Source organism: Hypanus sabinus, chromosome 14 (genome assembly GCF_030144855.1).
Source record: "Hypanus sabinus isolate sHypSab1 chromosome 14, sHypSab1.hap1, whole genome shotgun sequence".
Lineage (NCBI taxonomy): Eukaryota > Metazoa > Chordata > Chondrichthyes > Myliobatiformes > Dasyatidae > Hypanus > Hypanus sabinus.
Genome location: NC_082719.1, coordinates 102,342,083 through 102,356,224, shown reverse-complemented (window position 1 = coordinate 102,356,224; position 14,142 = coordinate 102,342,083). Strand labels below are relative to the sequence as shown.

At 48.0% G+C, this 14,142-nt stretch overlaps 1 protein-coding gene across 2 annotated transcripts in view; it reads left to right on the top strand.

Annotated features, from left to right (window-relative positions):
* LOC132405026 (mothers against decapentaplegic homolog 4) overlaps nucleotides 1-14,142 on the top strand; it is a 120,594-nt gene that overhangs the window by 95,717 nt on the left and 10,735 nt on the right. For both annotated transcript variants that reach the window (XM_059989723.1, XM_059989724.1), the window contains exon 11: nucleotides 10,802-10,940. In XM_059989723.1, coding sequence (XP_059845706.1) covers nucleotides 10,802-10,940 — 139 coding nt within the window. The remainder of the gene's footprint in view (nucleotides 1-10,801; nucleotides 10,941-14,142) is intronic.

Genomic DNA, 14,142 nt, shown 5'->3' with positions numbered 1-14,142 from the left:
TATGTTCTGAAAAGTAATGGATACATCCCAGTCCATCACAGATAAAGCTCTTCCCTCCACTGAATACATCTAATTGGGCCACAGGAAAGCAGCATCCATCATCAAGGACTCCAACCATCTAGTCTCTTCTTGTTGTTATCATCGGGAAGAAGATACAGGAGCATCAGGACCCACACCACCAGATTCATGAAGTTATTACCCCTCAACCATCAGGCTCTTAAACCAAACTTCACTCAGCTTCTCTCACTCCAAACCTGATCAGTTCCCACAAACCCATCATAGAGTTCAACTTGAAATTTGACAGGGAGAAAGTAAAGTCTGACGAAACAGTATTTCACTGGAGTAAAGGAAATTACAATGGTATGAGAGGGAAGTGAGCCAAAGTAAATTGGAAGGAGCTGCTGGCAGGGATGTCAGCAGAGCAGCAAATCCGTGCATTTCTGGGGAAAGTGAGGAAGGTGCGAAACATGTGCATTCCAAAAATGAAGAAATACTCGAATGGCAAAATCGTACAACCGTGGCTGACAGGGGAAGTTAAAACTAATGAAAACATAGAAAACGTAAAAAACCTATAGAACAATACAGGCCCTTCAGCCTACGAAGTTGTGCTGAATATGTCCCTACCTTAGAAATTACTAGACTTCCCCATAGCCCTCTATTTTTCTAATTTCCATGTACCTATCCAAAAGTCTCTTAAAAGACCCTATTGTATCTGTCTACACCACTGTTGCCGGCAGCCCATTCCATGCACTCACCACTCTCTGAGTAAAAACTTATCCCTGACATCTCCTCTGTACCTACTCCCCAGCACCTTAAACCTTTGTCCTCTTGTGGCAACCATTTCAGCCCTGAGAAAAAGCTTCTGACTATCCACATGATCAATGCCTCTCATCATTGTATACACCTCTATCAGGTCACCTCTCATCCTCCGTCACTCCAAGGAGAAAAGACCAAGTTCACTCAACCTATTCTCATAAGGCCTGCTCCCCAATCCAGGCAACATCCTTGTAAATCTCAGCACCCTTCTACATCCTTCTACATCCATCTGGTGAGATGACCAGAACTGAGCACAGTACTCTGTGGGGTCTGACCTGGGTCCTATATAGCTGCAACATTACCTCTCGGCTCCTAAATTCAGTTCCATGATTAATGAAGGCCAATACAGCGTATGTCTTCTGAACCACAGTCAAGCTGCGCAGCTGCTTTGAGCATCCTGTGGACTTGGACCCCAAGATCCCTCTGATCCTCCACACTGCCTAAAGTCTTACCATTAATACTATATTCTGCCATCACACTCATCTGGGTTGAACTCCATCTGCCACTTCTCAGCCCAATTTTGCAACCTATCAATGTCCCGCTTTAACCTTTGACAGCCCTCCACACTATCCACAGCACCCACAACCTGTGTCATCAGCAAATTTATTAACCCATCCCTCCACTTCTTCATCCAGGTCATTTATAAAAATCACAAAGAGCAGGGATCCCAGTACGGATCCCTGAGGCACTCCACTGGTCACCAACCTCCATGCAGAATATGACCTCTCTGCAACCACTCTTTGCCTTCTGTGGGCAAGACAATTCTGGATCCACAAAGCAATTTCTCCTCGGATCCCATGCCTCCTTACTTTCTCAATCAGCCTTGCATCGGCTACCTTATCAAATGCCTTGCTGAAATCCATAGAAAATACATCTATTGCTCTTCCTTCATCAATGTGTTTAGTCAAATCCTCAAAAAATTCAATCAGGCTCATAAGGCACAACCTGCCCTTGACAAAGCCATGCTGACTATTCCTAATCATGTTATTCCTCTCCAAATGTTCATAAATCCTTCCTCTCAGGATCTTTTCCATCAACTTACCAGCCACTGAAGTAAGACTCACTGGTCTATAATTTCCTGGGCTATCTCTACTCCCTTTCTTGAATAAGGGAACAACATCCGCAATCCTCCAATCCTCTGGAACCTCTCCCGTCCCCATTAATGATGCAAAGATCATTGCTAGAGGATCAGCAATCTCCTCCCACAGTAGCCTGGGGTACATCTCATCTGGTCCCAGCGACTTATCCAACTTGATGCTTTCCAAAATCTCCTGCACATCCTCTTTCTTAATATCTACATGCTTAAGCTTTTCAGTCTGCTGCAAGTCTGCCCTACAACCACCAAAATCCTTTTCCATAGTGAATACTAAAGTATTCATTAAGTACCCCTGCTATATCCTCCAGTTCCATACACACTTCCCTACTGTCACACTTGATAGGTCCTATTCTTTCACGTCTTATCCTCTTGCTCTTCACATACTTGTAGAATGCCTTGGGGTTTTCCTTAATCCTGCCCTCCAAGGTCTTCTCATGGCCCCTTCTGGTTCTCCTAATTTCCTTTTTAATCTCCTTCCTATTAGCCTTATAATCTTCTAGATCCCTAACATTACCTAACTCTCTGAACCTTTTGTAAGCTTTTCTTTTCTTCTTGACTAGTTTTATTGCAGCCTTTGGACACCAAGTTTCCTGTACCTGTGCAGAACTCCACACAAATATCCCCTGAACATTTGCCACATTTCTTTCGTACCTTTCCCTGAGAATATCTGTTCCCAATTTAAGCTTCCAATTTCCTGCCTTATAGCCTCATAATTCCCCTTACTCCAGTAAAATGCTTTTCTAACTTGTCTGTTCCTATCTGTCTCCAATGCTATTGTAAAGGAGATAGAATTAAGATCATTATCTCCAAAATGCTCTCCCACTGTGAGATCTGACACCTGACCACGTTCATTTCCCAATACCAAATCAAGTACAGTCTCTCCTCTTGTAGGCTTATCTACATATTGTGTCAAGAAACTTTCCTGAACACACCTAACAAACTCCACCACATCTAAACCCCTTCTCTAGGGAGATGCCAGTCAAGATTTGGGAATTTAAAATCTCCCATCACGACAACTCTGTTATTATTACTATTATTACGGCTTTCCAGGATCTGTTTCCCTATCTGCTCCTCGATGTCCCTGTTACTATTGGGTGGCCTATAAAAAAACACCCAGTAAAGTTATTGACCCGTTCCTGTTCCTAACCTCTACGCACAAAGAGTCCGTAGATAATCCCTCCATGACTTCCACCTATTCTGCAGCCATGACACAATCTCTGATCAACAGTGCCACACCCCCCCCCCCCCCTTTTGCTTCCCTCCCTGTCCTTTCTGAAACATCTAAAACCCAGCACTTGAAGTAACCATTCCTATCCCTGAGCCATCTCAAGTCTCTGTACTGGCCACCACATCATAGCTCCAAGTACTGATCCACGCTCTAAGCTCATCCGCTTTGTTCACAATACTCCTTGCATTAAAATAGACACATCCGAAACTGTTGGTCTGAGTGCGTCCCTTCTCTATCACCTGCCTATCCTCCCTCTCGCACTGTCTACAAGCTTTCTCTATTTGTGAGCCTTCTGCCTCTTCCCCAGTCTCTTCAGTTCGGTTTCCACCCCCCAACAATTCTAGTTTAAACTCTCCCCAATAGCCTTAGCAAACCTCCCCGCCAGGATATTGGTCCCCCTGGGATTCAAGTGCAACCTGTCCTTTTTTGTACAGGTCACACCTGCCCCAAAAGAGGTCCCAGTAATTCAGAAATCTGAATCCCTGCCCTCCTGCTCCAATCCCTCAGCCACACATTTATCCTCCATTTCATTCTGTTCCTATATTCACTGTTGTGTGGCACAGGCAGTAACCCCGAGATTACTACCCTTGCAGTCCTGCTTCTCATCTTCCTTCCTAACACCCTGTAGTCTTTTTTCAGAAACTCTTCCCCTTTCCTACCTATGTCATTGGTACCAATATGTACCATGACCTCTGGCTGTTCTCCCACCCACTGCAGGATATCTTGGATGCGATCTGAAGCATCCCGGACCCTGGCACCTAAGAGGCAAAAGATGTAAAAACAAATGTAATTTTAATGTAAAAACAAAAGAGAGGGCATACAACAAAGCAAAAATTGATGGGAAGATGGAGGATTGGGAAGTTTTTAAAAACCTACAGTGAGTAACTAAAAGAATCATGAGAAGGGAAAAGATGAAATATGAAGGCAAGCTAGCAATTAATATCAAAGTGGGTAGTAAAAGTTTTTCAAGTATGTAAAAAAAAAAGAGACTAGAGTGGATATAAGACCACTAGAAAATGAGGCAGGAGAAATAATAGTGGGGGATAAGGAGATGGCAGTTGAACTAAATGAGAATTTTGCATCAGGCTTAACTCTGGAAGACACTAGCGGTATGCCAGATGTTGTAGAGTGTGAAGGAAGAGAAGTGGGTGCAGTTATTATTACAAGGGAGCAGGTGTTCAAAAAGCTGAAAGACTTAAAGGTGCAAAAGTCACCTGGACCAAATGAACTGCACCCTAGGGTTCTGAAAGAAGTAGCATTAGAGATTTTGGAGGCATTAGTAATGATCTTTCAAAAATCATCAGACTTTAGCATGGTGCCAGAGGACTGGAAAGGAGGTAGATAGCAGTAAGGAAATTACAGACCAGTTAGCCTGACCTCAGTGGTTGGGAAGATGTTAGTCAATTGTTAAAGATGGGGTGATGGAGTACTTGATCACACAGAACAAGATAGGACAAAGTCAGCGTGGTTTCCTTAAGGGAAAATCCTGCTTGATGAACCTGTTGAAATTCTTTGAGGAGATTGCAAGTAGGATAGATAAAGGGGATGCAGTGGATCTTGAATATTTAGACTTTCAGAAGGCCTTTGACAGGGGTTGGTGTTAGGACCGCTTCTTTTTATGCTGTATATAAATGATTTAGATGATGAAATAGATGGCTTTGTTGCCACGTTTGCAGATGATACGAAGATTGGTGGAAAGTCAGGTGTTGAGGAAACAGGTAGGAAGCAGAAGGACTTAGATGAGGAGAATGGGCAAGGAAGTGGCAAATGAAATATAATGCTGGAAAATGCACAGTCATGCACTTTGGTAGTAGAAATAAATGTGCGGTTTATTTTCTAAACGGGGAGAAAATTCAAAAATCTGAGATGCAAAGGGATGTGTGAGTCCTTGTGCAGAACACCCTAAAGGTAAAGTTGCAGGTTGAGTCGGTGAGGAAGGCAAATGCAGTGTTAACATTCATTTTAAGAGGTCTAGAATATAAGAGCAGGAATGTGATGCTGAGGCTTTATAAGGCACTGGTGAGATCTCACCTTGAATATTGTGTATAGTTTTGGGCTCCTCATCTTAGAAGAGATGGGCTGGCATTGGAGAGAGTCCAGAGGAGGTTCGCAAGGATGATTCCAAGAATGAAAGGGTTATACAAGGAACATTTGATGGCTCTAGGTCTGTACTCACGAGAATTTAGAAGGATGAGGGTGGATCTCATTGAAACTTTTCGAATGTTGAAAGGCCTAGGCAGAGTAGATGTTGAAAGGATGTTTCCTATGGTGGGAGAGTCTCGGACAAGAATGCACAGCCTTATAATAGAGGGGTTGTAGCGGTGTGCTACATGCAGCGCTAAAATTACGACACGGAGTCGGTAACTGCAGTCGAAGGAAAAACTTTATTCGAAATCCCCAGCCTCACTTTTAAGCCTCCTTCAACCTGCCCCCCGTGGCGCAGAGGCTCCAAAGCTCTGTGCTCGCAAATCCCCGCAGGCTATCTCTCTTAGCCGGAACACTGGCTAATTGTGAGCCGGTTCGGATGTGCCAGGAAATGGGTTGCCACATAACCCCCTCCCCCCAGAACCGGCGATACACCCCCGATGTCCACAGTCTGGGCCAGAACCTGCTTGGGAGGTCGGCCTCTGCGCTGAGGTGCCGGAAACTCGACCAGTTGCGCCAGGTCCATATGGGCCGGTTCAAGTCGGTCCACCGTGAAAACCTCCTCTCTCCCCCCAACGTCCAGCACGAAATTGGACCCGTTGTTCCGAAGCACTGTAAACGGCCCCTCGTAGGGCCGTTGCAGCGGTGGCCGATGCCCGCCCTTTCTTACAAACACAAACTTACAGTTCTGCAGGTCTTTGGGTACGCAGGTCGGGTTCTGCCCGTGCTGCGAAGTGGGTATGGGGGCCAGGTTACCGAGCTTCTCGAGTAGTCTGCCCAGGACTGCTGCGGGATCTTCCTCTTGCCCCCGTGGGGCTGGAAGGAACTCCCCGGGGACGACCAAGGGCGCGTCGTATACCAACTCGGCCGACGAGGCGTGCAGATCGTCTTTGGGCGCTGTGCGGATTTCGAGTAGGACCCAGGGAAGCTCGTCTGTCCAGTTAGCTCCTCGCAGGCGGGCCATGAGGGCCGACTTCAGGTGACAGTGGAAACGCTCCACTAGTCCGTTCGACTGCGGGTGGTAGGCAGTGGTGTGGTGCAGCTGAGTCCCCAAAAGTCTGGCCATAGTTGACCACAGGCTGGAGATGAACTGGGCGCCTCTGTCGGAGGTAATGTGGGCCGGTACACCAAAGCGAGATATCCAGGTGGTGATCAGGGCCCAGGCGCAAGATTCAGAGGTGGTGTCGGTGAGTGGGATCTGGCCATCTTGTGAACCGGTCCACGATAGTCAGGAGGTGCCCCAGCAGGGGGCCCACGATATCCACATGAATGTGGTCGAAACGCCGGTGGGCGGGATGGAACTGCTGCGGTGGGGCTTTGGTGTGCCGCTGCACCTTGGCCGTCTGGCAGTGCATGCACGTTTTGGCCCATTCACTGACCTGTTTGCGGAGTCCGTGCCAAACGAACCTGCTGGAAACCATTCGGACAGTTGTCCGGATGGAGGGATGCGCCAAGTTATGAATGGAGTCGAAAACACGGCGCCGCCAGGCTGTCGGGACAACGGGACGGGGCTGGCCGGTGGTGACGTCACAGAGTTGGGTCCTCTCACCTGGGCCTATGGGGAGGTCCTGGAGCTGCAAACCGGAGACTGCGGTTCTGTACTTCGGAATCTCCTCATCTGCCTGCTGCGCCTCTGCCAGTGCCTCAAAGTCTACCCCTTGGGAAAGGGCATGAATGGTAGGGCGAGAGAGCGCATCCGCCACGACATTGTCCTTACCCGAGACCTGCCGGACATCCGTCGTGTATTCAGAGATGTAGGACAGGTGGCGTTGCTGGCGGGACGACCAGGGGTCGGACGCTTTCGTAAACGCAAAGGTAAGCGGTTTGTGGTCCGTGAACATGGTGAAGGGCCGACCTTCTAGGAAGTACCTGAAATGCCAGATTACCAGGTAGACGCCAACAGTTCCTGGTCGAAAGCACTGTATTTGAGCTCGGGTGGCCGCAGGTGTTTGCTGAAAAATGCCAGGGGTTGCCAGCGACCTGCGATGAGTTGCTCCAGTACCCCACCGACTGCTGTGTTAGATGCGTCCACTGTGAGGGCGGTAGGGACGTCCATTCTGGGGTGCACTAGCATCGCGGCGTTCACCAAAGCTTCCTTCGTTTGAACGAAAGCGGCGGCGGACTCCTCGTCCCAGGTAATGTCCTTGCCCGGACCGGACAGCAGGGCGAACAGGGGGCGCATGAATTGGGCAGCTGAAGGGAGGAAGCGGTGGTAGAAATTGACCATACCTACGAATTCCTGAAGACCTTTGACCATGGTGAGTCGGGGGAAATGGCGGACCGCATCTACCTTAGCGGGCAGAGGGGTTGCCCCGTCTTTAGTAATCCTGTGGCCCAGGAAGTCAATGGTGTCGAGCCCGAACTGGCATTTGGCGGGGTTGATCGTTAGACCGTACTCACTCAGTCGGGCGCAGAGTTGACGAAGGTGGGACAGATGCTCCTGACGACTGCTGCTGGCTATGAGGATGTTGTCCAAATAGATAAACGCGAAGTCCTGGTCCCGTCCCACCGCGTCCATTAACCGCTGGAACGTCTGTGCAGCATTCTTCAAGCCGAACGGCATGCGAAGGAACTCGAAAAGGCCAAACGGGGTGATGAGAGCTGTTTTGGGGACGTCATCCGGATGCATCGGGATTTGATGGTACCCTCGGACGAGGTCTACCTTGGAGAAGATCCGTGCGCCGTGCAGGTCTGCTGCAAAGTCCTGAATGTGCAGCACAGGGTAGCGGTCCAGTGCGGTAGCCTCGTTCAGCCTGCGGTAGTCGCCGCATGGTCTCCAGCCCCCTGTCACTTTAGGCACCATGTGCTGGGGGGAGGCCCATGGGCTGTCAGACCGCCGTATGATCCCCCAACTCCCCCATCCTCCTGAACTCTTCCTTTGCCAGTCAGAGCTTGTCCGGGGGAACCCGCCGAGCGCGGGCGTGGAGGGGTGGTCCCTGGGTCGGGATGTGGTGCTGTACGCCGTGTCGGGGCAGGGCCGCTGTGAACTGCGGTGCCAGAACCAAAGGAAAATCCGCCAGGTCCCTGGTGAAGTCATTGTCGGACAGCGTGATGGAGCCAAGGTGAGGGGCTGGCAACTGGGCTGCACCCAGGGAGAACGTCTGAAAGGTCTCGGCGTGGACCAGTTTCTTCCTGGGCAGGTCGACCAGTAGGCTGTGAGCCCGCAAAAAATCCGCACCCAGAAGCGGTTGGGCTACGGCGGCCAGTGTGAAGTCCCACGTGAACTGGCTGGAGCCGAACTGTAGCTGCACCTGACGGGTGCCATAGGTCCTTACTGTGCTGCCGTTCGCGGCCCTCAGTGGGGGACCCGGTGCCCTGCTGCGGGTGTCGTAACTCGTCGGAGGTAAAGCGCTAACCTCAGCACCGGTGTCAACCAAAAAGCGGCGTCCTGAACGCTTGTCCCACACATATAGGAGGCTATCCCGATGGGCAGCCGCCGTAGCCATCAGCGACAGCTGGCCCTGGCGTTTTTCTGGGAACTTGCAGGGCGGGCGACAACGGCGGGCTTCTGCGCCCCACCGCTGGTGGTAGAAGCACCATTGTTCGTTGGCCCCCCACCCCTGCCCCTGGGGTTAGCGGGCTCTGCGGCCGGGCCTGGACTGGTTTGCTGCTGGGAGCGGGGCTGGGTGATCTGTGCGATGGACACCCCACTCACCTTTTTGGCGTTCCACAGCAAGTCCGCCCGGGCTGCCACCTTCTGGGGGTCACTGAAATCCGCGTCGGACAGCAGCAGGCGTATGTCCTCAGGCAGCTGCTCCAGGAATGCCTGCTCAAACATGAGGTAGGGTGTGTGTCCATTGGCCAAAGACAACATCTCATTCATTAAAGCTGATGGAGGTCTGTCGCCCAAGCCATCCAGGTGCAGTAAACGGGCAGCCCGCTCACGCCGTGAGAGTCCGAAAGTCCTGAGGAGCAGGGCTTTGAATTATGTGTACTTGCCGTCTGCCGGGGGCGACTGTACGAACTCCGCGACTTGGGCCGCTGTGTCCTGGTCGAGGGAGCTCACCAAGTAGTAGTAGCGGGTGTCTTCGGAGACGATCTGCCGAACGTGGAATTGGGCTTCAGCTTGCTGAAACCACAGGTGAGGACGCCGTGTCCAGAAACCCAGCAGTTTCAATGAAACTGCATGAACAGAGGCAGTGTCGGTCATTTCTGGTCCAAAAATCGTATGGACCGTCGGGGTCACCAATTGTAGCGGTGTGCTACACGCAGCGCTAAAATTACGACACGGAGTCGGTAACTGCAGTCGAAGGAAAAATTTTATTCGAAATCCCCAGCCTCACTTTTAAGCCTCCTTCAACCTGCCCCCCGTGGCGCAGAGGCACCAAAGCTCTGTGCTCGCATATCCCCGCAGGCTATCTCCCTTAGCCGGAACGCTGGCTGATTGTGAGCGGGTTCGGATGTGCCAGGAAATGGGTCGCCACAGGGTGTCCATTTAAAATAGAGATGTGGAGAAATTTCTTTAGCCAGAGGGTGGTGAATATGTGGAATTCGTTGCCACATACAGCTGTGGAGGCCAGGTCGTTGGTTGTATTTAAGGCAGAGATTGATAGGTTCTTGATTGGACATGACATCAATGGTTACAGGAAGAATGCCGAGAAATGGGGTTGAGGTGGAGAGAAAAAAAGTAGCAGCCATCATTGAATGGTGGAGCAGACTCAATGGGCCAGATGGCCTAATTCTGCTTCTATGTCTTATGGTCTTATGGACTCACATTCAAGGAGTATTCATCTCTTGTTCTTGATTTATTGCCTGTCTCTCTGACCTTGTTAATTCCTGAGATCCTGAGAGCTGTGCTGTCTGGAGATTAGCCATCTGGCTTTTAGATCCAGGTAGGGCTACCCATGAAGGTCTGGAAGCCCCTCAGAATATGTGGACTTTGGATCAATATCTACAGTCACCTTGAAGTCCCACCAATAGACAACCTTTCAGGCAAACAACATACTCGACTCGTGATTGCACTACTACTACAACTATCATTACTGTACCAACAACAACTACAATTACAAAATGATAAGAGTCATACTGTGGGTTGAGTGGACAGCCAGAGACATTGTCCCAGTGTAGAAATGGCTAATAAAAGGAGTCATAAATTTTAATGTGTTTGGGCAGAAGTCTAGAGGGATGTGACGTAGGTTTTTTACACAGACTGGTTGGTGTATGGAATGCCCTGCCAGAGGTTGCAGTAAAGGCAGATACATTAGAGACATTTAAGAAACTCTTAGACAGGCACATGGATGAAAGAAAAATGGAGAGCCATATGGGAGGGAAGCGTTTAAAGCAGGTTAAAAGGTCAGCACAGCATCATGACTGAAGGCCCTGTACTGTGTGCTGTATTCCATATACCAGATGCAAAATACGATAACGACCTTGGAATTTGGCTTCATGTGTTGATAATTTATGTGGGCTGAATGTTGGATGTGCATGGGAACAGTTTCCTCATAAAGGCCATATTTTGAAGTCTTGTCCAGTCCTAATGTATGGTCATTTTAAAATCTATGTTGTTTGTGTTTCAGGTGTTTGATTTGCGTCAGTGTCACCGTCAAATGCAACAACAGGCTGCCACAGCTCAGGCCGCGGCTGCTGCCCAGGCCGCAGCTGTTGCTGGAAACATTCCTGGACCAGGTTCGGTGGGAGGGATTGCTCCAGCCATCAGTGAGTAACGATGCCAGCCAGCATCTTTGTTCTTCACACAATTCACAGTTTGCTACATACAGGGCCATTGATTTATTCACAGGATCATAGTGTTTTGCAGCACAGAAGCAGGCACTTCAGCACAACTTGTCGTTTGCCAAGTTCCATCTACCTGATCCAGACCATATCCCTCCACACCTCTCCCATCAAAAGTACATTTACTATCAAAGTATGTAAGCAGTATACAACCCGAGATTTGTCTTCCCGTGGACAGCCATGGAATAAAGAAATAGCATGGAACCCGTTCAGTGACAACATCAAACACCCAGTGTTCAAAAGAAAAACAAACTGCGCAAATGGCAAAAATGAGCGAATAACACAGAGTATCACACACCAAACCACAGAGTCATTGAGACAGTCTAAGCATGTTCAGTTCAGATCAATGTACCACTGTGTCATTCGTTGAATGCAGGCTGCAGAGCCAGTGCATCATCATCAAAGTTGTGCAAAATAACAAAAAAAGGAGAATCCATGTACATACTTATGCAAACTTCTCTTAAATGTTACAGTTGAATCTGTATTCATCACTTCCGCTGGCAGCTCGTTCTACATTCTCACCATGCTCTCAGTGAAGTGGTTCTCAGATTTCCTTTCAATATTCACCTTTTATCCTTGACCTATGTTCTCTAGTTTCACCCAACCTCAGTGGAAAAAGCCTGCATGCATTCAACCTGTCTATACCCCTCAGAATTTTGTGTACCTCTGTCAAATCTTTCCTCATTCTCCTACACTGCAGGGAATAAAGTCCTAACCTGTTCAAGCTTTCCCAAGTCTAAATTTTCTCTGTACTTATTCAATCTTATTCATATCTTTCCTGTGGATAGGTGACCAGAACTACATACACTAGTCCAAATTAGGCCTCACCAATGTCTTATACTAAACATCCCAACTCCTGTTCTTAGTGCATTGATTTTTAAAAGCCAGTGTGCTAACTCTACCTACCTGTGACACCACTTTTAAGGAAAAATTAATCTGTATTCCTGGATCTCTCTGGTCTTTCTCACTCCTCAGTGCTCTTCCACTCACCGTATAAGACCTACCCTGACTGGTCCTCTCAGAGTGCAACACCTCACACGTCTCCAATAAATACTGTTTTCAGCCAGCTTTCCCTACTGGCTCAGATCACCCTTGAAGATTGATAGTCTTTCTTGCTGTCCATTTCGCCTCCAGATTTGCTGTCATCTGGGGAAATTTGATTTAATTTTCCACATTATTGTCTAAATCATTAACTTAGCTATCAAATGAAAGCAGACACACTGATCCCTGTGGCACAAAACTAGTCATAGGTCTCCAATCAAAGAGGCTATCATTTACTTTCACTGTTTGGCTTCTCTGGTTAAACTAACGTTGAATCCAACTGACCAATTCATCTTGGAAAAAATGATTTTTTTTGATGAAGTAACAATACAAATTGTTAAAGATAGAGTGGTGGATGTGGTGTATATGGATTTTAGTAAGCTGTTGGACAACGTTCCCCCATCAGGCATGGAATCCCGGGAAATTTGGCTGTGTGGATTCTACTGGCTTGCCGATAGAAGGCAGGTGATGGTAGTAGATAGAAAGTATTTTGTCTGGAAGTCAGTGACTAGTGTTCTGCAGGGATCTGATATTTGTGTTTTTTTAATTACTGACTTGGGTGAGGAAGTGGAAGGATGGGTTGGTAAGTTTGCAGATGAAACTTGGTGGTGGTGCGGTTGTTAAAGTGTCAAAGGTTGTTGTAGGTTACAATGGAACAGGATGCATAAGCTGTCTGAGAAGTGGCAGTTAGAGCTCATTACAGAAAAGTGTGAAGTGATTCACAGGTGAAATTTGAAGGTAGAGTACAGGGTTAATGGTAGGATTCTTACCACTATAGTGGAACAGGGATCTTGGAGTCCTCGTCCATAGATCTCTCAAAGTTGCCTTGCAAGTTGATAGGGTGAATAAACTCTTCCCAGGCTTCCATCCAGGTATAGATATTGATTTTAACCAAGGTTTCGATGCCAAACTCTGCTATCTTCAACAGGAATGATGCCTAGGCATGTATAGTCTGGTGGTATTATACACCCCAGTTACTTGTCCCTCCTGATTAGTTAGTCCTCATCCAATCAGGTTTCCATTGTCCCACCTTGCACACAATTGAATTGCATTTCTTACTTGGAGTGAGACCTTCGCTTTTGAAATTGAAAGAGTACTTCTGACCTATTTCTACATGTGACATATTACACGGGATTTGTTTTAGACATTTGTCATCCTAACAGTAAGTTAAGTACCAGAGGGGATAACTTCATCCAGCTCTGTCCAGAATATTGAAGAATGTTCAATAAATTGTGTAAGTGTAAATCATTTGTAGGGATGGTCTTGGGGACAAAGGGGGGGAGTTAGCTGGTCAGATTAGGGTTTAGAGACAGGGATGTGGAGAAGTAAGGTGGTCAGGTTAGAGTTTCAGGACAGGTTCTTGGGGGAGTTCGAGGTCAGGCTCCACATTTAAAGACCAGGTGGACAGGTGATGAAGAACATACAAGGATGTCTGGCTGTTCCAGGTCAGTGGGACTCCGGATCAGATGTACCAGGGTCAGGAGGCATGGGAGGCCAGGATTTGAGCCTGGATTACGTCATTGGTTTGTCCAATGATTTTTGAAGCCCATAGGTTGATCAAAAGTCTGGAACTCAAAGTCGGATGGTGGGAGGCATGTCCTTGAGTTGGAGAGCTGCTGTGTGTGCGGGTGGGTAGGAGGGATGAATGGGGTTTGTTTTGCTGCGGCTGTTTTGCAGCTTGTTGTGTTCTGTTTTATTGTCTTTTGTGTTGTTCTGCCGACCATTGCGGGAATGCTGTGTTGGCACCAGAATGTATGGCAACACTAGGGTGCATGGTAACGTAGTGATTAGCACAATACTTCGGAGTTTGTATTAAAAATACAACGTCATCTGTAAGGATTTCAAGTTCAATTGTCATTGAATACCAATGTATACAGCCAAATGAAAGAGAGTTACTCCAGGGCAAAGTTGTAAAACACATTACCAATGGTCAAGCACAGCACAAGACACTTATAGCACATATAAGATAGCAGTAAGGTAAACTTACAGTCTCACAAAAAATATAGTCCAAGTCCTTGAGACCATGAATATTGCAACTGTCTGCAGTCAAACACATGTCTTCTGCCAAGCTATCACTGGAGGGCAG